At 39.6% G+C, this 21,778-nt stretch overlaps 4 protein-coding genes across 4 annotated transcripts; 1 reads left to right on the forward strand and 3 right to left on the reverse strand.

The window, feature by feature from the left end:
• Positions 1-1,248: 1,248 nt before the first annotated feature.
• On the forward strand, positions 1,249-2,138 carry ch25hl2 (cholesterol 25-hydroxylase like 2). Its single transcript, XM_035668343.1, is given in 2 exon segments — positions 1,249-2,091; positions 2,094-2,138. Coding segments are annotated over 2 exon segments (888 nt in total).
• A 3,144-nt stretch (positions 2,139-5,282) lies between these two features.
• f2rl1.2 (coagulation factor II (thrombin) receptor-like 1, tandem duplicate 2) lies at positions 5,283-7,943 on the reverse strand. The gene is made up of 2 exons (XM_035667459.1): positions 7,776-7,943; positions 5,283-7,063 (listed from the first exon to the last, which is right to left on the reverse strand). Exons 1-2 carry the CDS (start codon positions 7,840-7,842, stop codon positions 5,973-5,975), a joined length of 1,158 nt encoding a protein of 385 aa, XP_035523352.1. The 5' UTR covers positions 7,843-7,943; the 3' UTR covers positions 5,283-5,972.
• Positions 7,944-9,637: 1,694 nt separating this feature from the next.
• Positions 9,638-12,316, reverse strand: LOC118332283 (proteinase-activated receptor 2-like). Its single transcript, XM_035667484.1, has 2 exons — positions 12,164-12,316; positions 9,638-11,752 (listed from the first exon to the last, which is right to left on the reverse strand). The coding sequence occupies exons 1-2, from the start codon at positions 12,234-12,236 to the stop codon at positions 10,689-10,691; spliced, it is 1,137 nt and encodes a 378-aa protein (XP_035523377.1). The 5' UTR covers positions 12,237-12,316; the 3' UTR covers positions 9,638-10,688.
• Positions 12,317-13,959: 1,643 nt separating this feature from the next.
• On the reverse strand, positions 13,960-17,715 carry LOC118332639 (proteinase-activated receptor 1-like). The gene is made up of 2 exons (XM_035668027.1): positions 17,416-17,715; positions 13,960-16,507 (listed from the first exon to the last, which is right to left on the reverse strand). Exons 1-2 carry the CDS (start codon positions 17,495-17,497, stop codon positions 15,261-15,263), a joined length of 1,329 nt encoding a protein of 442 aa, XP_035523920.1. The 5' UTR covers positions 17,498-17,715; the 3' UTR covers positions 13,960-15,260.
• Between the last annotated feature and the right edge of the window lie 4,063 nt (positions 17,716-21,778).

Raw genomic sequence — 21,778 nt, forward strand, 5'->3', positions numbered from 1 at the left:
AATGAATTATTGACAAAAAAAGAGGTATATATTTATATTTAATCCAGTTCTGTTCATTCAGTTTTATTGCCATATGTAACTGTGTTTTTGGTGAAGACTTGATTTTTACTGCCCTCTATTGGCTGATCAGTGGTATCAGAAAGTGTGCAGATCATATGGCAAGTCTGTTCAGAGAGCATTCTGTGCATTTTAAACTGTTAAAACAGGATGTATGTATTTGGGAAAGCCATCACTGTTTACACTTCCTATTTCTATAATAAAGTTCAGTTATAAAGTGTATCACACTGAAGTGTGTTTGTTCTCCATAAAAAACATAACTGTATATATAGAGAATAGAATATATATAGAACCGAATGTTCTCAACTTCTTCATATATGTCAAGAATGAACTTTAAATTCTGCAGTTATTTGGAATTTAATGACACATAATGATAATAGGAAGTTAAATTGTGTCATGTTTGACTTTGTATCACATGATATTTATTGAAAAACCTCCGCTTTCTACAAAATGATTGTGTCACACCATAGAAACAAGAACTGTGGTCACTGCTCCAGTTCAGTCTTCAACGAATCAAGTCTTCAATGAAATCTTTTTTTCTATGAAGGAACTCAAACTGAGCAATAAGCCAACTACAATCCAGCATCTCAAAGGAAGTGCTTTTCAATTCATGTCTCATTTGACAGCTTTTCTATGATTGATTGCTTTTTAGAACTCATGTTGTGTATGTGTGTGTGCATGCATGCTGATTATTAACATACAGCAGTGAATGTATAACTTGCTTTAATATTAATGTTTTCATAAAGGTTGCTTCAATTACATTAAAGTTAATTGTAAAATGCATAACCCCTTTTTTAATGACAAAGTCAAATTCACAAGTAAGTGGAAGCTCTCTCTCCATGATTTGGGGCAAAGATTGGAGCTGTTGTGGCCCGGCTCCTGAGTCCTGGCTGCAGTCCTTGTGCCCATGAAAAAGGGTCTTTACAGAGTGCCTTCTTTTAAAACACAGGGGGTGGGGTGGTGGAGGGGTGGAGGTGGGGCTTGAACATACATAAGAGGCTAAGACGGCCCGCCAGTCCAATTTGGCACAACTTCACCAGACAATTTGCTGTTGCTTATCCTGTACGAGGAAGCTGATTGGATCTTTCCATTCATTTAGACTCTCGACCCCTCTTTATCCTCTCCTGGGGCTTGTTAGAAAATAATAATCTCAGATCTGCCTTCTATTGGAAGAGAAACACAGCGTTAGTGATGAGCACAGGAAGGTTACTCAGAGCTGAGGCTTTATCCTGGATGTCTGATGAGGACAATGTGACTGGAGGCCAGTCCCACGGTTCGGTCCTGCAGCCTTTCTGGGACTACCTCTACCAGAACCACCATGACCTCCTGAGAAGCCCTCCCTTCCCCGTGGTCCTCTCCGTCTCCACCTACTTCTTCCTGGTTGGTCTCTACACCGTGCTGGACCTGCTGGCTCCCACCTGGCCGTGCATAAACCGCTACAGGCTCCATCCTGACAGACCCGTCACTTGGCCTAACATCTGGACTACCCTGGGGCTCACCATCTACAACAATGTGCTTTACATCTTTCCTGCTACAGTCGCCCAGTGGCTGTGGAGGCCGCCCACCCCGTTGCCCCGCGAGGCACCCACTTTCTGGAGCTTCTTCCTGGGAATCATGGGCTGCATGGTGGTCTTTGATTTCCAGTATTACCTGTGGCACCTGCTGCACCATCAGGTACCATGGTTGTACCGCACGTTCCATGCTGTGCACCACCAATACAACCAGACTTTTAGCTTAGTCACCCAGTACTTGTCTGGCTGGGAGTTATTCAGCTTGGGTTTTTGGGCTACAATAGACCCCATCCTTCTTCAGTGCCATTGCCTCACAGCGTGGGGCTTCATGGTCTTCAACGTCTATGTGTCCATTGAGCAGCACTGCGGCTATGACTTTCCGTGGGCCCTGCATAACCTGGTGCCCTTTGGCCTCTGGGGAGGTGCACCCAAGCATGATGCTCACCACCAGAGGCCCGGCACTAACTTTGCCCCATTCTTCTCTCACTGGGACTGGCTGGGGGGCACCCACACTGTGCCAACTCCCTCCAGCCACGCTGCAGCGGCAGAGCCAGACAAGATGAAAGGTAGAAAAGACTAAAGAGCTTGACTTAATATCTCACTGACTCTCTTTTACTCAAACAGCCTCTTTTGTACCTGCTCTCATTCCAACACACTTGTTTTTTCTCTCTTCCCTCCTACAGACCAGTTTCACTCCTTCCCTGTCTGTCTGCCTTTCCTGTCTTTTTGATATTATTATATTTAACACCCTTTCAATATCTTTCACTGCTCGCTAATAGTCAAGAGTTTTGATTATCTAACATTTCTCAAGTTGTTGAGAAGAATGATCTTTTATGTCTTTTTTTGTGTACAGTTGTGTTAATGTATTGTCATGCATTCTCAGGTCAATTCCCATACATGTGTAACACATTCTGAGCCACCTTGAAAAACAAAAGCAAAGAATAAAACTACTTACTTGATGGTTGTATCTTTATGTGTCACTAAAGAGACCTTATTGAGTATTTGGTGATGGTAGATGGTGTGATCTGTCAGAGTGATTAGCACGTACATTCTCCCTCTCTCCCTCCTCAGCACTGACCCTCTCACTCTCACGCATGAATAGCGGTCTTTTAGCTGCATCCCAGTATGATGCGTGGGCGCAATACTAATCTATCATCCTCTCTTTCAGACAAAATGCTCTTACTGGAAGAGTTCTTAATTCAACTCTCCAAAACAAATATATTTGTGATACAAAGTCTTCAACTGTGAGAATAAAAATGTGATATTTAAGGAAGTCTTTGTGTTCACAGAAGCAGGGGTTATTCTGAAATATCTTGCTATGTTTGGACACATAGAGATTACTGTGAGAATCAATTGATTCTTCTTCTGATTTTACTTTTTTTTATAAATCAAAACATAAAATCATGTGGCTGTTTCAAGCCAGAATTTCATCAAATAATGTATATATATACATTATACATATATATATATATATGTACTAATATGAACTGGAAATGTTTTGTTTTTTCACTTATATGTGGTGTTACTTGCATTTCAACAAACAAACCAACAGAGGTCACTTTTCCTCCAAACACAAATCAGAGCAACAAGGCTACAATTTACACATCAAACAAAGACTGCAGCTTTTACAAGACTTACTTTGACGGATTGATTTAACAAAAGATACACAATTTTTGTGCAGTAGTATATTGAGAGATAGCACACAGGAAGTATAGTGTATCATAGTACTGTGGTGTTGATCTAACCACAGTTGTTGTGACTCATCTCTCTTATCTAACCTGACCCAGTCAGAACTGGTTTGGCATGTTTCTGGTTTATGAGGGAATTGGCTGTTGCAACAGGTTATTCTCATTTTAGAAATACTCTGTTCAGGTGACTCGAGCGTATTTGTCTGTGTGTCTTTGTTATAAGTATTCAAGTGCTGGGTAATTAAATAAAATAAACAGAACATGTCTGGTAATTTTTATCTTTAATATGCATGAATTCTCACTGTTAGTTTTTTTATATCTTAAATGATTTTAATCTCAAATGAATAAAAATAACTAAACTCCATACTAACTTTTCTATTTTTTCATATTCTTACACTTCATATACGTCAGCCTTGTGGTTACAGGTCTGCTGCAACTTATGAGAACCTTAAAGCATACCATACATTTTGCAATGTGGACATATGCAACACAAACCACCACGTATACATGTGAGTGCAACTGCAGAAGTAACTCCACTGGTATAATTAACAGCCATGTGCATTTTAGAAACACTGAATTATAAAACACTGCTTAAAGTTAAACAGACTTTAAAGCAACATTTAATGGAATAATGTATTGCTTTCTCATCTGTGTATGCTAACTATGCCAGCAGAACAACTTCTTTAAATCCCTGTTTTTTTCCATTTCAGTTTTTGTATGGGTTAAACAAACAAGATATAACACTGAAACTGTGTGTTGTATTAAGCTCTTTGGAGTGCAGGTGGGAAGGTATCAGGGTTAAAACTTTCCATTCTTGTCCTACCGACACTGTGATGAGACATATCCGTTATTTTGTGGAGAAAATGTTCCTATAAGTTTGCTATAATGAATAAAACTATGAATCTAAGTAAACTTGCTTAATGTGCACCAATAACTAGTGTGCTTTACATTCCTGTATAATCATTCATGGTCATGTGCAATAGGAAATGTCGCTCCCTGTATAAGTCACTATGTATCAAATCCGATTTCACCAACCTTTTATTTCACAACCTTTTCACGTTTCCATGTTGACTTTTATGACTTTATGAACAGATATTTAGGTTCAGTTAATAACAGTTATCCTGTCTAAAAATGAGCCCTGGCCACACAGTATTCTGACTAATGATTCAAAGGAGCTGTGTAAATGTAAAATGGCCAGGGAGTGGCTTTGTTCCCAACATGTGAAAAGAATGTCTTTTACTCAGGAGCGCTGACAAAAGGTAAGACAACACTCCACAACAATCATTTACCTCTTTCTACGGCCTGCAGCTCTGCCTCAACCGGTCATTCAGTCTGTGTGTGTACGTGGGGGAGGGTGACGACTCTATGGGTGGGGCTACTGCTTGAAACACACCAGTTGACTTACTTCTTATCTATAGATAAAAGATCAGGGGCACTCACTATGGTTCACAATGCCCCTTTGTCAACAGTTTATTATCTTTTAGAAGAAAATGTGTGAGATTTAGATTAGCTTAAAGTTTATCAAATATCAAGAGAGAAAGCTCTATTTGAGACCAAAATCAGGTATCGAATGGAAACGTCTTTGCTGTGGTGCATCAATAAATATAAATAAATGAGAAATCCTGTGTTTCTTTTACAGGTGGAACGAAACTAGTGGGAGCACAACCTGATTAGGTCATCCTCACAGCAGGCCTCGTCATGCTCTTAAACATTCTTTAGCATCTTGTACTCTGACCCACTTTCTTTCCCGCCTTTACGTCAGAAAACAGTATGATTAACAAGCAGGTAAACATACATGCTTTTGTTTTATCGAAAACTAGTCCGCATACTTTCACATAAACGCCACCACAACACATTCCATGAATTCCTAACATTTCCACAAGGCGAAGAGAATGATCCATGACAGTGAGTCTCGTCAACATCCGTCCCCACCAGCATGATGAAAACCAGGAACGCAAGTGACTCACCCGCAGCTGGAATTTAATTGGTTAAGCAATATTAAAAAAAAGAGTTTCACAGAAACTGCTTCCTGTTGTTTTATCATTTATTTAAGAGGCTATGTAACAGTTTCAACTTTTTCCTCATCAAACTCAACAGGTAGAATAAAATAGATAAAACTTGCTGGCGGCAGGAGTGTGCCAAATAGGCAAGACAGAAAACAACAAAACAGCAGTGAATATTATATACACACCTTTTGTTGATTTGAGCTACATTGACACCCTCATCAAAGTCATAACTTGACATGCTTTCATGTTCCATTCCCCTGAACATGTCAAGTTGATTTAGTCTTATTACAGGTGTCACTTGCTTTAAATGGTATTCAGTGCAGAACTCAGTCAAAATATTAGGGAAAAAAACAGATTTTGTGCAAGCAAGAGGACTAAGTATCAGTCTTTAACATACCCTCTCTCCATTCATATAGAAAAAACTAAAATATGTACTTGTGTTTCACATTTTAACAGTTCATAATGAAATCATATACATTTAGAAAGTACAGTCATCTTCACATTTAAAGTTCATCTTTGGCTATCTGATGCGTTGAGGTTACCTGGTTGCACCTGAGGGGCCTAAAGTCCATTGTTATCACGGACGTAACTACAGAGTCCCAGTGCAACGAGGTCTGTGAGCTACCGTGTTTTCAGTACACCAGAGTACAAGCGCAGACAAGCATGACACGTGACTTCCCTTCAGCCTTTCTTTGCTCTCCTTTCTCTGACTAACAGCTGCTGCTCTGTGTGTTCCCGCTATCCGACACGTACGACTTGCTCTTCCTGGAGTATTTCATGGAACTGAATGAAACCCTCATCCTCTCCACAGTCCTGCTGCTCCTGCACAGCAGAGTGTTCTTCACGTGGTTTCTGAAGTCCTCTGACACAAAGTAGTAGATGAACGGGTCCAGGCAGCTGTTGAGGCTGGCCAGGCATAATGTGGAGAGGTAAAAGCTGTAACCATTATTGATCACTCCATCCTTGAGTAGAGAGTAATGCACCACCAGCATGATGTTACTGGGGAGGAAACACACCAGGAATGTCACCAGGACGGTCGCAATCAACGCCACGGCTTTCTGGCGGTTCTTTGATGCCGTGCTCTCCTCCATGCTGTTCCCCAGAGCCCTGAGTAACAGAACATAGGCCACAATGATAATGACACAAGGGACGAGGAACACAACCATACCCATGAAGATGAAGTAGAAGTAAGGGAACTTGACAGAGGGGAACGGGTTGAGGGCGTCCTCTATGATGTTGACATCGTGGCAGGTGGTTATGTTGGGGTCTTTGAGTTTGGCAGTGTGGTCATACAGGTACAGAGGCGTGGTGGTGAGCCAGACAAACAGCCAGATGGCCACACAGACACCAATGGCCATTTTGTTGTTCTTCCTCTGCTGGGACAGAGGGTGAGCCACGACCCAGTACCTCTGCACGCTGAGGCAGGTGATGAAAAGAACCGAGCAGTACATGTTCCCATAGAAGAAGCTCACGAGGACTTTGCACAGCGGCTCTCCGTAGATCCAGTTGTTGCCGTTGAAATGGTAGGAGATTTTCAGGGGCGTCCAGATGACGAACAGCAGGTCGGCCAGAGCCAGGTTGGCCATGTAGATGGACGATGGGTGCTTCTTCTTGGTCCTGAAGAGAAACACCCAGATGGCCATGCCGTTGGCGGGGAGTCCCACCGCAAACACGATGATGTACAAGATCGGGATGAAGACTGTGGTGAGATTACTTTTCAGAGTGTCAGCTGTTGCCTGGTCCACAACAACTTGTTCTGAGTTTTCAGGGTCCTTAAACCCGATGAACCCGCGGCCTTTACCTAAAAAGGATATGATCAAATTTAATACACACCAGGGCTGAGAAGAGGTCAAATTATCAACTATTTTAATAATCAATTAATCATTTAAGTCATTTAATAAACATAAATGTTCCCTGACTCCTGATTCTCTAAAGTGAGGTTTTTGCTGCTTTATAGAATTATAACTGCGTATCTTTGAGTTTAGGCCAGAACAAGTTATTCGAAAATGTTCCTTTGGGCTCTGGGATGGGCATTTTTCATTAATTTCTGACACTTTTTAGACTAAAAGAATGAAGATAAATTATAGACAGATTAATATATAATTAAAATAATCATTAGTTTTAGCCATAATACAAATAACAGCATTACCAATAAAAAGTAGGAAAAAAAGCAAATAAGCCTTTTTCCTGATCTCACAGGTTAGATATGATATCCCCTTATACAATACCTGTACAAGGTACTCATCATAAACGTTTTTAAAAGCCTAGATAGGCCTACATTTCCCGGCATTTCTGTCTGTTTGGGAGCTGGCCACAGCCCAAGGTTAAACGTTTTTTTTTTTTTTTTTAATCCAACTCTAATTAAGTTTCAACCTATTCAGCTCAATACACTTCGATATTACCGGAGTGTGTTTATGTTAACGGGCTCTCCGGGGATGAGACTAATGGTGTCTCTCGGTAATGAGGGCCCTGGCTCAACGACACAACAAACACAGAGGAAGTCCCGAGCTTACCTGTGGCATGTGAGGCCGGAAAACAGCAGGAAACCAACAGGAGCGACAGCAACCGAGTAAAATCCATGTCTCTGTACTTTAGACGCACTTCAGCCGAGCTTCTCTGGTAGTTTCTCCCTCGAACAGCTTCTTAAACGTCGGAGAGAGCAGCCGCAACCCTGGAGGACACACCCCGAGACTACCTGTCCGTACGCTGCGACGTCATCTCTGAACCGCCCACCTGGTCGAGATCATTTTTCCATCAGAGTTTCCATGGCGCCCAGTTAATTCAGAAGGAAGACAAACAAACAAACAAGCACTCCAAACAAACAAATAAACACAGACAGACAGACAGAGAGAGAGAGGAGGGAGAGAGGAGAAAGAGAGATGCAGGAGAGAGACAGAGAACCAGACACACAGACAGACAGAAAGAAGCAGAGCCACACAGACAGACAGAGAGACAGTAGAGAAGGTAGTCTCAAGGTTTTAGATTTGAATACTTTAGCAGGACTCCTCAACGTTTTTCAGGCCAAAGACCCTTCAACTGTGACAGAGAAGGGACCCTATATAAGATTATTATTGTATACAACTGTGTATATTAAACTGGGCCTACAATAAGGCCTAGTGCCATGTATGAACATAGGCTGCCTTGTTAACATGCAGCTATTCTAATTAATGTGAAGATTCATGTCAATGTGTATTTTCAGACATATTTAAACTTTTGAAATAAAATTAAAAAATAATTCTATCAAACAATAAGTAATGCTGAGGATACCCTAGGGGAATTTCGAAAATTATTCTGTTCACAGGCAGAAATATGCTTTGAACCATTTCACAATTTCCTGCTGCAAAATCCTTTAGGTCCTCTACATATGATCATATGTCATATATACATGTCATCATATGATCATACATACATATGATCGGAATTTCCCCATTGTGGGACAAATAAAGGAATATCTTATCTTATCTTATATGATGGTTTATGCAGTAAAAGAAAAAAAATACTATTTAATATAAATACTGCATTACATATACAGTCAGAGAGGGAGACCTTACATCACTTTAAAGCCACGGCTTAAACAAAGTGTTCTGAATATAGATTATACTGTTGATGTCTGTGGTTAGAAAGAGGAAATGTGTACTTAAATGGAAATAATGTTCACACTGATATGTTCCATGTGATCTTGTTACAGGCTTGAACTGAAGATCTCTTACGACAGTTCAGCTGCTGAGATTGGGTACATTTCACCTCCACACTGCAGCTAATGATTATTTTATCGAGTAAAACAGTTTAAAATGTCCATTACAATTTCCTCAAGCCCAAGTGACATCTGTCACATCAAATGTCATTTTTTTCCTCCAAAATCCATATGTACATATATTCAGTTCACTCAAGAAAAGCAGCACATTTTCATAAACTGAAACCATCAAATTCAAGTTATCACTGCTCTATTTTCAACACACAGCATTGCACTGTGGGTATAAGGAAATGGACGTTTACCACATCAGTGTTAACGGACTGTGACTGTGTGTCCTAAGTTTAAACAGTCTTTGTTCATATGACTGTAGGTATTTCTTTGGAAATAATAGTGTAAAAACACACCCTGCCTGTCAAAATGAAGAGCTTATCTCTCTCTCCATCTCTCACTGTATCAAAACAGCTTTTATCAGGTAAGATGATGACTGACACTAAAGCTGGCCAATTTAAACGTGTTCCTGAGTTATATTTCTACTCCAGTAACCCTGAAAAATGTATCTTTTCAAGTTAGTAAAGTATGGGATGTTCTATAAACTGGTTTATTTTGGAAGATACAGTATGTTTCACTTCAGAGCAAAATAATTTGTGCAACCTTTTTTGTTGAGCTTCAAACTGCACATTTAATATGTTGAAAAATATAGTTTCTCTTTCTTTCATTGAAAAGTTTAATATATCCCACCTGATAACATCAATTGTGATTTGAAAACAATTTTTTGTTACACAAAAGCAATGACAACAATTTAGAAGATATTTCACATTGTTTCTATTGTCACTGGAAGAGGTAAAAATCTTTTAAAGGACATTTCCATACACAAAAAAATTTTTACTGTACATCTTTAATTTGGGATGAAACCATGTTCTACTCTAGTTTAGAACATACATGGAATTTTGGAAAAGGTCCAATGTAAAGTTTATTTTGAAAATAAGGAACACCGAGTTTGACCTTTCCGACTGTCTGCCCGACAGTAAAGTCAGAGAAAATGTCAGTAAGCAAATACAACGTTACTGCAGGGCTGACCCAGTTAAATTAAAGACAAATACCACATACAGTGTAATTTAATACCCGTATTGCAATCATACCATCTGAACGCCCAAAAAGAAATGAACAGCCCAATCCTCTATCACAACAATCCCACTTTTAGTTTATAGGTGTATATTATTGTAAACTAGGGCTTTTTATTACCCTTTCAGATGGTTTTCTCTGAGTTCAGTTGCTTTTTGAGACTTTTAAAAGACCTGCAGATAGTAGCCCAGGGTAAAAATATAGTTAGTTGGCTTACTTTTTATTGGCAAACTTTAAAATGTAGTTCTACAAGTAAAACTTATTACTTTAAAAACACATACAGGATATATACACACAAACGTAAAGCACGTATCATGGATCATACAACATGCTAAATGTTTCCCATTTTCGGTCTCAAAACCATCTGGCACATCAAAACGCTGACAAAGAATTCATCTCAGTAAAATGACAGCGTGGAATAAAAAGTGCATTAAATAAAAGTTGTTTTATCATATAAAAAATAAAAATTAATTTACAAAAATAAAAACGCAGTAACTTAAAGACAGCATAAAGCATGCAGGCCGTCATCACCACAGACGACTCCTTTCATTTTATGTTATACCTGAGGGAAGTTTAATAATTAATAATTAGCTTAAAAACCAGCAAGGCGCTAGCAGTCAGTGCTCTTGGTGTTCCCGGACTCGGACGTGTACGTGTTGCTCTTCTTGGAGAACTTCAGAGCGCTGAAGGAGACCCTCATCCTCTCCACTGTCCTCTCGCTCCTGCAGAGGAACGTGTTCTTCACATGCTCCCTAAAGTCCTCAGAGATGAAGTAGTAGATAAAAGGGTCGAAGCAGCTGTTGAGACTCGCCAAGCACAAGGTGGTGATGTAGAATCCGTACAGGTTGTTGGGAGCCTCGGCCAACAGGAGGATGTAGTGCACCAGCAACATGATGTTACTGGGGGTGAAGCACACTAAAAACATAATCAGCACGGTGACGATCAAGACCACGGCCTTTTGCCGCCTCTTGGCGATGGCTGGGTCCGCCATACTGTTCCTAAGAGCCCTGAGCATGAGAACGTAGGATATGATGCACACAATGGAGGGAACGACAAATCCCAGAATTCCCATTGTCAGGAAGTAGCCTGCTGCCATTTTCTTCTGACTCGGCCTGGTGACGTCGTGGCAGGTGGCAATATTGAGGTTTGTCACACGGACCTGCTGATCGTACAGGTAGAGAGGGACCGTGATGAGCCAGACCACCACCCAGATTGCGATGGAGATGGCAATAGCTGTACGGTTGCCTCTCTGGCGGTGGGCGAGCGGCTGGACCACGGCCCAGTAACGCTGTACACTTATACAGGCGATGAAGGCGATAGAGCAGTACATGTTGCCATAGAAAAACGCCACCAGCACTTTGCACAGCGGCTCTCCGTAGATCCAGTTGTTGCCGTTGAAGTGGTACGCAATTTTTAAGGGGACCCAGATGACGAAGAGCAGGTCAGCCAAAGCCAGGTTGGCCATGTAGATGGATGCCGGGTGCTTTTGCTTGGTCCTGAAGAGGAATACCCAGACTGCCAGGGCGTTGGCGGGCAGCCCCAAAACAAACACGATGATGTAGATAATCGGGAGGAAGACGGTTGTAAGACGACTGTTCAGGACTTCTGTGGCTGGAGAATTGACCAACACTCCTTCGACGGTCTCTGTACCAGTGAAGCCTTTGGTATTTATATCTAGTCACGATATGAAAACATATGAAAAGCAGAAGTACAACAGGTTTATATGCAGGAACATTCTATAATTTACCTACATTGGAAACTCAAATATCAGTTAGACTCAGTTCCCGTCAGCTGTGAGCACTTTGACCTGTTTTCGACATTCAGTCTTTGAGCATGAGTCACCTGCATTACATCGACCCACTTTACATATATAACTTTATTATTCAGTGTTATCTAGTCAATTCTGACAGGCTAATCCAGCCTATAAAGGTAATCTTGACCAAAACCATCAAACAAACAGGGCTTATATACGACCTGTGTAGGTTAATAAAGCACTTTTTTGATCCCACTTCTATCTGAGTTGAATATTTTGTCCGCTGAGACAAAACAAAGCACACAGATGGAAATAAACTGGGGGAAGCTTACCGTTCAGACACAGGCAGAACTGCACGGAGCACAAAAGGAGGAACAGGTGAGACCATCGCGTCCTCAGAGCCATGGCTGCAATCCAGTCGAGGTCTGTGCGCTTCTCTCGGCGGGTGTGGCCGCGTTACTTCTCTTCGTCTCTGTCTCAACAAGTTTACACCGCAAGACCGCTCCGGCTTTCACACCTGCGTGATGTCACCGTGTCAGGTGACCGCGTTGAAGTCTACAGACACGAGAGACACGCCTCCGGTGGACGTTACGTTGTGATATCTGCACTCTAGGAACAGGAAGCGTTGGCACAGCTGAAACTCACTTCTCCAGACCTCCAGGAACAATGTCTGATAGTGTCTGATCCAGCTGTGGAAAGTAACTAAAGTACATTTACTCAAGTACTGTACTTAAGTACAAATTTGAGGTACTTGTACATGAGTATTTATGTTACTTTACACTACTATTCCACCTTTTTCTGACAGCTTTAGTTACAGTGAAAACCATGTATAAAGTTTAATGTGTCTGATTAAGTGTCCCTTTATGGGAATATGAGAAAATTCTTCAATTTAAAATATAAGGACTACTGACTTCCTAAGAATACAACCATAATAGTAAAGTGTAAACTTATTAGTTAATGTAATCTGAAACAAAAACAAAACAGGTAATTATTATCTTAAGAAAGTTGCACTTCATTTACAAATTAAATATTAAATTACGTTGTATCTGGTATTAAATCTGTTTTAAAATGATTAAACTAAAATGGATGGAGCACATGAGAAAATGGGTGTCTGCATCTGTGTCTGCCTCATTCAAAACCCTTCCAAGCCTTCATATACTGTGTGATACTTTAAATTAGGACCCTTGGCACAAGTGAACTCAAACATGAACTCCATAAAGGTTTCCATCTATTAAAACTGTATAGGTGGAATTGGGGTTCTTTTGATTGGGGTCCAACAGAAACAGAAAATAACGATATGAAGTCATGAAGAACACAGAGAATGAAAATTCATGACAAAGCGGAATGGTAGAATACCTCTGAGGGTGTCCCAATCAGTAGGATGAGGGCTAAAATCCCTCTTGGATTAGCTGGAAAATGCATTGTCACAAAGCAGAGAGCAGGGCTGATTTTCTTTTCAGAGATACGTGGTTCTCACAGAACAGTGAGGATCTTATAGAACATGATGCATTGCTGTAGATTAAACTACACAACAGTATGTAAAACAGTTGAACAGTGAGCTTTAAACATCTACAGCACACATACTTTAATGCAGCAGTAACATTAATCTAAAAACATCAGATATAGAGAATAAATATAGTAAAACACTGACAGCACAAGGAGTATGTTTTCATTCTTTAAGTAGATTTTGATAATACTTACATACTTTTATTTAAGTAAGAATGACTGCAGGAGTTTTATTTGTAGTGCAGTATTAGTACTTTTACAAAAAAAAGGTTATCAGTATTAGGAAAGGCCCTTTTGATCAGTTTGATGCTGTGCTAAAAAATATTTTAATGGCAAGTTAAGTTGAATAAATTAGACTAATATATCTTAGTATATAGCTTAACCTTTACCTCCCCCCATACCTTGTGAACTTAGGGGAAATGCAGAACAGAAACTACTTTATACCAGTACTAAAATATACACAAACACGAGTGTGGATGATATGCAACGTCTATACATGTCCTCCATTGTTGGTTCGTTTGTTTAGCTGGCGATGGTTTAAACAGTCTTCAGCGATCATATGGGCTTTGCTGTCATGGTGGGCTGCTTAAAAGCTCAAACAAATAAACTACAGGACAGTCAGTTGTTTTGAGAGAGTATTTATTCAGTCCATAGTTGCTTTACACTATCACATAATTCTCTCCTAAGACCAATACACAGTGAAAGAGAAGTGGCTGAGGTTAGATCCTTCAGGTTACCTTCTATTAACAGTACAATAGCGCCGCCTGCTGGAGGAGAAAAGAACCTGGACAATGGTGTAAAATGACAACGTCATATAAAAAAGGTACTTCACATTTCCAACCAGCAGAGAGCAGCATGAAACAAACTATAACAATGTGGGACATTTGGTCAGCCCATTACTGCTGTTTCTTGGTTATCTTTTTAACACTATCATAATAATATATGATGACATATTTATTCACAGAACAAAAGTGGTAAAAAAAAAAAAGTGAATACTTAAAAAAAAACATACAACGTAAAATGTGACTGACAGCTTTAAGTGCTTTGAAATAAGCTTTTCAGCAAAATTATTATACAGGAAAAATATACAAAATACAAAACAGCTAATTGTTTCCTTCCATTAAATGCAGTTTATAAACTCATGTAACACATACAGTGCAAAAATAAAAGCTTTTCATAGTTTGAAATATTCAGCTGAATTGTTCTAGAAAGCACATTCTTATCTAATGTTAACTTCCTTCCGTACATTGTTTTTTTTTTACTTCATTCATCTCTCGACAGGGACGTCTGCAGGGGCGGATCTAGAGGGGTGGCATGAAAAACATGGCTGGCCACCCTAGTATGGTCAAATTTAACAAATTAATTTAGATTCATTAAAAATAATGTGTTAAAAAATGGAAATGAATTTAATGATCTGTTACAAGCATATTTTACACTGTAAGCTTAAAGTCAATGAAAAAAAAAAGAAGGAAATGTATTAGGAAAAATGTCTGAAGATTTGAAAATAAAATGTTTTTGTTGATTTCTAAATGTGCCACAATAATCTAGTTTTTAAAATATCTTAATTTAGGGGCTTTTCCAAGCAAATACTGATATATGCGATAGTTTGTGGTTAAAACAGCATATTTATGCCACCCTCTGGCCCCCCATGAATATTCTCTAGATCCACCCCTGCACGTCTATCATTGCACATTAGCTGTTATAAAACCCAGATTTTCAACTCATTTCTGTTGGCATGATAGGTTCAGTTGTCCTCCATTCATCCTTATCATGATGGAAAATGACAGAGGTTCCAAACCCTACAGACCAACTCTATGATCTTTATTTGCTGTTACTTGGACTTCATAATAAAATATTTCTACCGGTTTGGTAACTGCAATATCACAGATAAGAGTCAGGTAATCTCTGATTAATGAATCAGTATCAGACCAGCAGTTTTTTGTATTGGCTGTTGAGATTTTGCTGGAAGGAGTCCATTTTGGTGACTGATGTGTTTATTTTGGAGCTTTCTGTATGGCTGGACTTCAGAATTTTTCTCCTGCTGGATCTGCAAGAACTAGATGACGAATGACTGCTGCTTCCCTCTGTAATCTTCTGACATCTCAGAGCACTGGCTAGTTGTCTTTGGCACTGGGATGATCCAAAGTAGTAGAGCAGAGGATCCAGGAGGCAGTTCAGACTTCCTAAACACATAAACACCAGATAGGCAGCATAGGAGCCATCAGGGGCATCCCTGGTCTTCTCGAGTCCCTCATTGAACTGCAGGTAGTGGGCTAAAAGTAAACAGTTTGTGGGCGTGAAACACAGAACAAACATCACCAGCACTGTAAAAGCCATCACCACTGCTCTTGTTCTTCTGCGTGAGCGCCCGGGGACCCCATGCGGGACCCTGCTCAGAGACCAGATCACCCGAGTGTAAGACACCACAGTGATGAGCAGAGGCAGGAAGAAGAGGGCGCAGCAGAGGGTGATGAAGTAGATCTTGTAATACCCGATTAGCTCATGTGTGGCGGACTGGACATCATGGCAGGTAGTGATGTTCAGCTGTGTAAGGTAAACAGTCTGTTCGGAGAGGACGAGGGGCACCGAACCAGCTAAAGACAGTATCCACATGGTCACGCAGGCTATGATTGAGTTCCGTGGCCTCCTCCAAGCCAGGGAGTCGATGGGGTAGACTACAGCAAGAAGACGGTCCACACTGATGCAGGCTATGAGGAGAACAGAGCAATACATGTTCCAGTAAAACGCTGCGGTGACCACACGGCACATAAGTGGGCCGAATATCCAGTTGTTGCCACCAAAGTGGTAGGAGATCTTGAATGGCAGCAGCACGGCAAAGAGCAGGTCAGCACAGGCCAGGTTCAGCATGTAGATCGCTGCCGGCTTCTTAGGCCGGATCCTCCGAGCGAAGGCTATGACCGCACCGATGTTGATCGGCACGCTGATGACACAGATCAGCAAGTAGAAGGAAGGTATGAGGATGGTGGACATAGGGCCTGTTAGAAACAGCAGAGCCTCTTCTGACATTTCCATCCTGTTGGAGTTGGTTGCATTAAACCCCCGACCTCTTGTATGATTACATTGGGGATTATCTGTATAGTCGTTGAAGACTATTGGTTCATCTGTCACTGAACTGCGAAAAATGAGAAAACCTCTCCCTTGCATTATGCCTGTAGGAAGAAAAAATAAAAAGAGTCAGGTCGAAGAAACAGAATTGAAAGATTGCTTAATCAAGGTATTATAGGTGTTTTTAATCAGAATGCTTTATATTATAAACCAGGCAATTAATTGATCAACAAAAAATGTTAACTATTATTTGTTGTTTTGGATCTTTTCAGGTAATATTTTCGAACAAAAAATATTTTTCAACAATAATTTTCTGGTTCCAAATTCTCAAATGTGAATATTTGCTGTTTTTCTTGTGTCTTCTATTATATTAACTCAAATACCAGAGAAAATAAGCAATTTATACAGGGCTATACACCAGATGAAATGAAAATCATAGAATTCACCGGCAGATTAATCGATTATGAATAACAGACTACTCCATAAAAGTAAAATATCCCCCAATTTTCCGGGAATCCCCTGAAGGACCCCCAGGAGTCCATTGATAATGAAAACAATCGCAATTTGCAGCCTTTTTACAGCATAATATTCTATATTATCGTGATGCAGCTATGGTTATTTTTTATTATCGATTAGTTTGAGATTATTCCTCAATTAATCGTTTGGTCTAAAAAAGTCCAAAACCAAAAGTTGTTCAGTTTACTCTCATCTGTGACAAAGAAAAGCACCAAATAGGCTTAAGTGGAACCAGAGAAGGTTGGACATTGTTTTACTATTTATTTATTGAAATATGAAAGTTTATTACTAAAATAGTTGCTGATTAACCTTTTTTTTTATCTTTTCAGCGCCAAATGAGCCTAAATTATATTATAAACGTTCTTACATAATTTATCGATGTACAACCTTACATATTTGTAGTAGGCTACCTATAAACCCCCCCTGTTTAACACAGTGGTGTGTGTGACGCATCCACATTGTTTTAAACTCAGTAAAGTGAACTGAAGTCTTTTACCTTTAGTCTTATTGTCTGCAGCCGAGGCAGCCAGAGCGCACACCAGCACCAACAGCAAAGTTTTTGGACACATTGGAAACATTTTGCTTCCGAAAAGTAAAAACAGGAGAGATAAAAAAAAAAAAACCCCTCAGTATTAATCCGCGTTTATGTTTTCCGTGTGTATCGAGCCTTTCCCAGGTTTATTTCTGTCGCTGATCAGCATCCAGTGAATGTTAACTGTTTTGTGTTTCCGCCCACAGTCCAGTCAGTCCGAAACGACCTCGTCCACCAATCAAACAGCAGCCTCCAACAGAGTCAAATTCCTTCAGTCTGATGTCACCTTTCCCGTTACACAGCAGCAGTCAGATCGGACCGATTAACAACTCGAAATGAGCCAAAACAAAAACTGACCATTTACTTAGACATATGACGACATGTTTTTATTTTTAAACTCGTAGGGATGCACACACACACACAGACACACACACACACACACACACACACACAACCATGTTTTACAATTTCAATGAAGTACAATCAGTAATACAGAATTTGATTAAGCCAATTTGATCTCAAAGTTTAGGGGTTGATCACATGGCTGTCATGGCAACATCAGGGTTGCTAATGGCGACCTAACTCAACCTCATCATTAGTGGTGGAGGAACTCGGATCTGTTACTTAATGCCACAGTGTAGAAATACTTCAAGTCCTGCATTCAAAACTTTATTTAAGTCAAAGTACAAAAGTTTTAGCATCAAAATATCCTTAAAGTACCAAAAGTAAAAGTAGAGTGACCCATTTCAGAATAATGTCAATAATAAGAATAATCTATTATATTATTGAATTATAATTATTTATGTGTTCATTGCTCTAATGTTGCAGGTGGTTAAGGTGGAGCTAATTTTAATTACTTTAAATACAGCAAAGTCACTACAATTCTCAAATTATAGTATTATAGAGTTAAAAGTACAATACAAACTCTGAATTGTAGTGGCGTGGAAGTATTATAGGAAGTGGAAATACCTCAGAATGGTGCTGAAAAGTGCAATGTAACCTTTCTACTGTCTAATTTTATCACAAGGGAGATTTTATTCAGCAATTAAAGTAAGTAAAGATGTGTTGTTAGAATTGTTTCAGTCCTTAACAATGCACAATAAAAGCATAAAAGCATGAGATCAGCAAAAGAGAACCAATAAAACAACAAAACATCAGTTCAGAAACGTGAGTAAATATAAGTGAGCCTCGAACTGTAAAAACTGAAAATGTATATGAGCAATGCTTTATAGGTAATAACTGAAATTATATATTTACATATTTTGACATATATTACCCCTCTGGCAGCCAATGAAGAGAGGCCAATAATGGAATAAGTGGTCTCTGCACTTTGCCTTTGGCAGCAGCATTGTGAACCATCTGTATATGAAGATGCAGTACAGCTCCTTGGATAAGGCAGGGCACAAAAACATACAAATCCATCAGCACTTTCAATAAGTCTGACATTAGAAACATTTCTTATTTGGAAGGACATTATCCATTTAAAAAAAATTAAAAAGCAGGTTGGCTACATCAAGAAGAAGACTGTGTGCCAAAGTGCAAATCAAACCCACTGCAGCTGTTGTTTGTCCCAGCCTCCGTTAAGCTGCACTAAATCAACATTAAATAAACACTTCTTACTAATTCTTACAGTTACTTCAGATTCGAGATTTTCGTCAGATGAAAAGTCAAGTGTCTCTTAGATATTTTAAGATGTTTCATGTTGACTTTGTGATGTTACCAATTTTACATATGTCATATAAACATATTATAGTATGTAATGTAATGTCACCAAGAAAACTGAGCGAAGAAGCTTCATATTTATAATATGTTTTTATTGTGCAATTGTCAGTGCTCTTTCTGAATATGTGAAGACTGAGTTGAAGTGGAGCCTGAATGTTTTTGTGGTCTCTAACTGTCTTCTGGGTTTTTGTTTTGAGGGGGGAAACATCCACCAGTGCATACAGGGGACACAGGCACACAGATTGTATATACACACAACATTATCTATTTGACATGGAGCTAAATATCCCTGGAGAGAGTAAAAGTGCTTCCTCTGTTTATATCAGTCAGATACATTTCATATCAGATAGACAGTGAATTACATAAAAGCACTGAGATTGCATATTTTAGAACATACTATAATTTGGATCATATTTTCTTTTTTCAAATACATAAAAAGATTTCTTTGCAAAGTGTCTCATGATGTTCTCAGCATACGACAGCAACCAGCTGTCTTTTTTCCTAGTTTTCTCTTTGTTTACATGCTTGTGTAAACTAACTGCACAGACACTAATAGCCTCCCTTTCCAGGAGATCACATGATATTTAATTACTGTTTTGTACAAAGCAAGAATGTCCCCACTGATTCTGGAGGAGATTAAGGTTAAACAAGCTGAAGTCGTTCGAACATGGACATTCATGTGTGGTCTGTGGTTGTAAAGAACTGACATGAGGATGGAGGATAATACTTGAAAACAAAAAAGGGAAAGTGTGCTTGTTAGAAAGAAAGAGAAATGTGCTGATTACTTGCTGTGACTGAGATGAATACAGTGTCTGACAGAAGGAGAGGATGGGGGCAGGATATAGGGTGGGAGTCGTGTGACTCATTCATCCCCAGCTTTTTACCCACTGGGACTCTCACAGACAGTCTGACTAAACCCATTTCCTATCCCAAAATATTATTCACAATGATCTGTTTCCTATTTCCTTATTTAACAGTTTAACAGTTTTGTTTTATAAAGCAACTCAACTTTATTTGAGATATGAGTTCCTTTTGGTCCTTCTTTTTCTGCTGTTTCTTGACGTGTTTCTTTCTAGAATATTTTTGGAGAAATATCCTTTCTTACTTCCTTTGAATAATACCACGCTCGTATGTATCTGTTAAACATGGAGCTTTAGAAGGAGATGGTTAGCTTATCTTGCTACAAAGACTGGAAACAATGGGAAACTGTCAAAAGTAGAAAAACAAAGCACCGCTACAGCTCACTAATTAACACATAATATCCTTCCCGGAGTCATCTCAACAAGCAGAGATGAGGAAGTTAACCCCTCCAAAAACTTATTGTTTTTATACTTCAGATTTTGTGCAGATTAGAGAGCTTTGGTGATGCTGGTAGATGGATTCTGCCACCTTTGATCTGAGTCAGTTAATCTGTTTCTCCCCCTGTTTCCAGTCTTTATGCTTTATGATAATGAACCGCTGGCTGTGGCTTTACATTTAATCTACAGACATGAGAGTGGTATCAATCTTCTCATCTAACTCTCTGCAAGAAAGCAAATTGTCATGCAACTTGTCAAATTTGATGTGCAATAACTGGCCACTTGGGGGCACCAGAAACAAGCTGCGAACACAGCATTGACATATTATCAACTTTTAAGTCGAAATGTTGAACTTTTACACCATGATCACATATGAAGCTACAATAGAATTCATTTGGACATGTGTTACTGCCACCTGATGAATGTATGTCCAATATTCACTCTCTTTTTGTTCTGTTTTGTCTCCACCAACTCCTGAGGGAAATATTTGTTTCTTCAGCTGCTATATGTTCCCCTATGTTCACTGGCAGGTCGCCTGTCCGGCGTTTGGTGCTGGGCAGGAAGCATACAGTTGGTTTATCAGAGCTCCTTTGCTGCCTGATACAGCCAAAAACAACACCATGAGAGCGGTTAGAGTGAACCAAAACAGTAAAGCTGTAGGCCATAAAACCAAAACAATGAGCAGAAGACACCATTAAACGCTGCAGAGCTGAAGCGACTCCTTTGCCATCCATTGTTAATATATAAATATTGATTATAGCCACTTTAAGTTTTGTGATTAGAGTGCAGCTGGACATGGTGTCCACTTTGAAAGTCATGTCATGTCTCGTAGCGTGCTGGGCTTGGGCGTTACTGAACAAACATAAGCTCATTCCTTCCCATAGGAGAAGGCAGGATGCAGACTGTGGAAGATAAGGTCCAGAGCAAAGTCAGTGGCACAGTTCCAGGCCAGTAAAAATAATTAATTCCTGTTATTTTCTGTATGCACTTTAGCACATTTTTATCATTCTCTGGGCACTGGAGTTCAACAATAGGGTGTTAAACTGTGGGGAAAGGAACAGACAAAACAAATGAACCTTGAGACAAGCGTGGAGGATATTATGCTGTGTTCTCAGTCAAAGTTTAAAAAGTGTCTCAGCTGGTAAACAGGGATCCCTAAATCTGCAAAATGTTGGGTTGATATAAACTAACATCCTTTATTCGTTGTTTTAATGAATTCTTTATAAGAAATGAAGACACTAAAGATGAGTAAAAAGGGAGAGAGAAAGAGAGAGAGAGACAGAGAGAGAGAGACAGAAAGAGGGAGA

Source organism: Morone saxatilis, unplaced genomic scaffold (assembly GCF_004916995.1).
Source record: "Morone saxatilis isolate NCDOM2014 unplaced genomic scaffold, NCSU_SB_2.0 Contig21, whole genome shotgun sequence".
Lineage (NCBI taxonomy): Eukaryota > Metazoa > Chordata > Actinopteri > Moronidae > Morone > Morone saxatilis.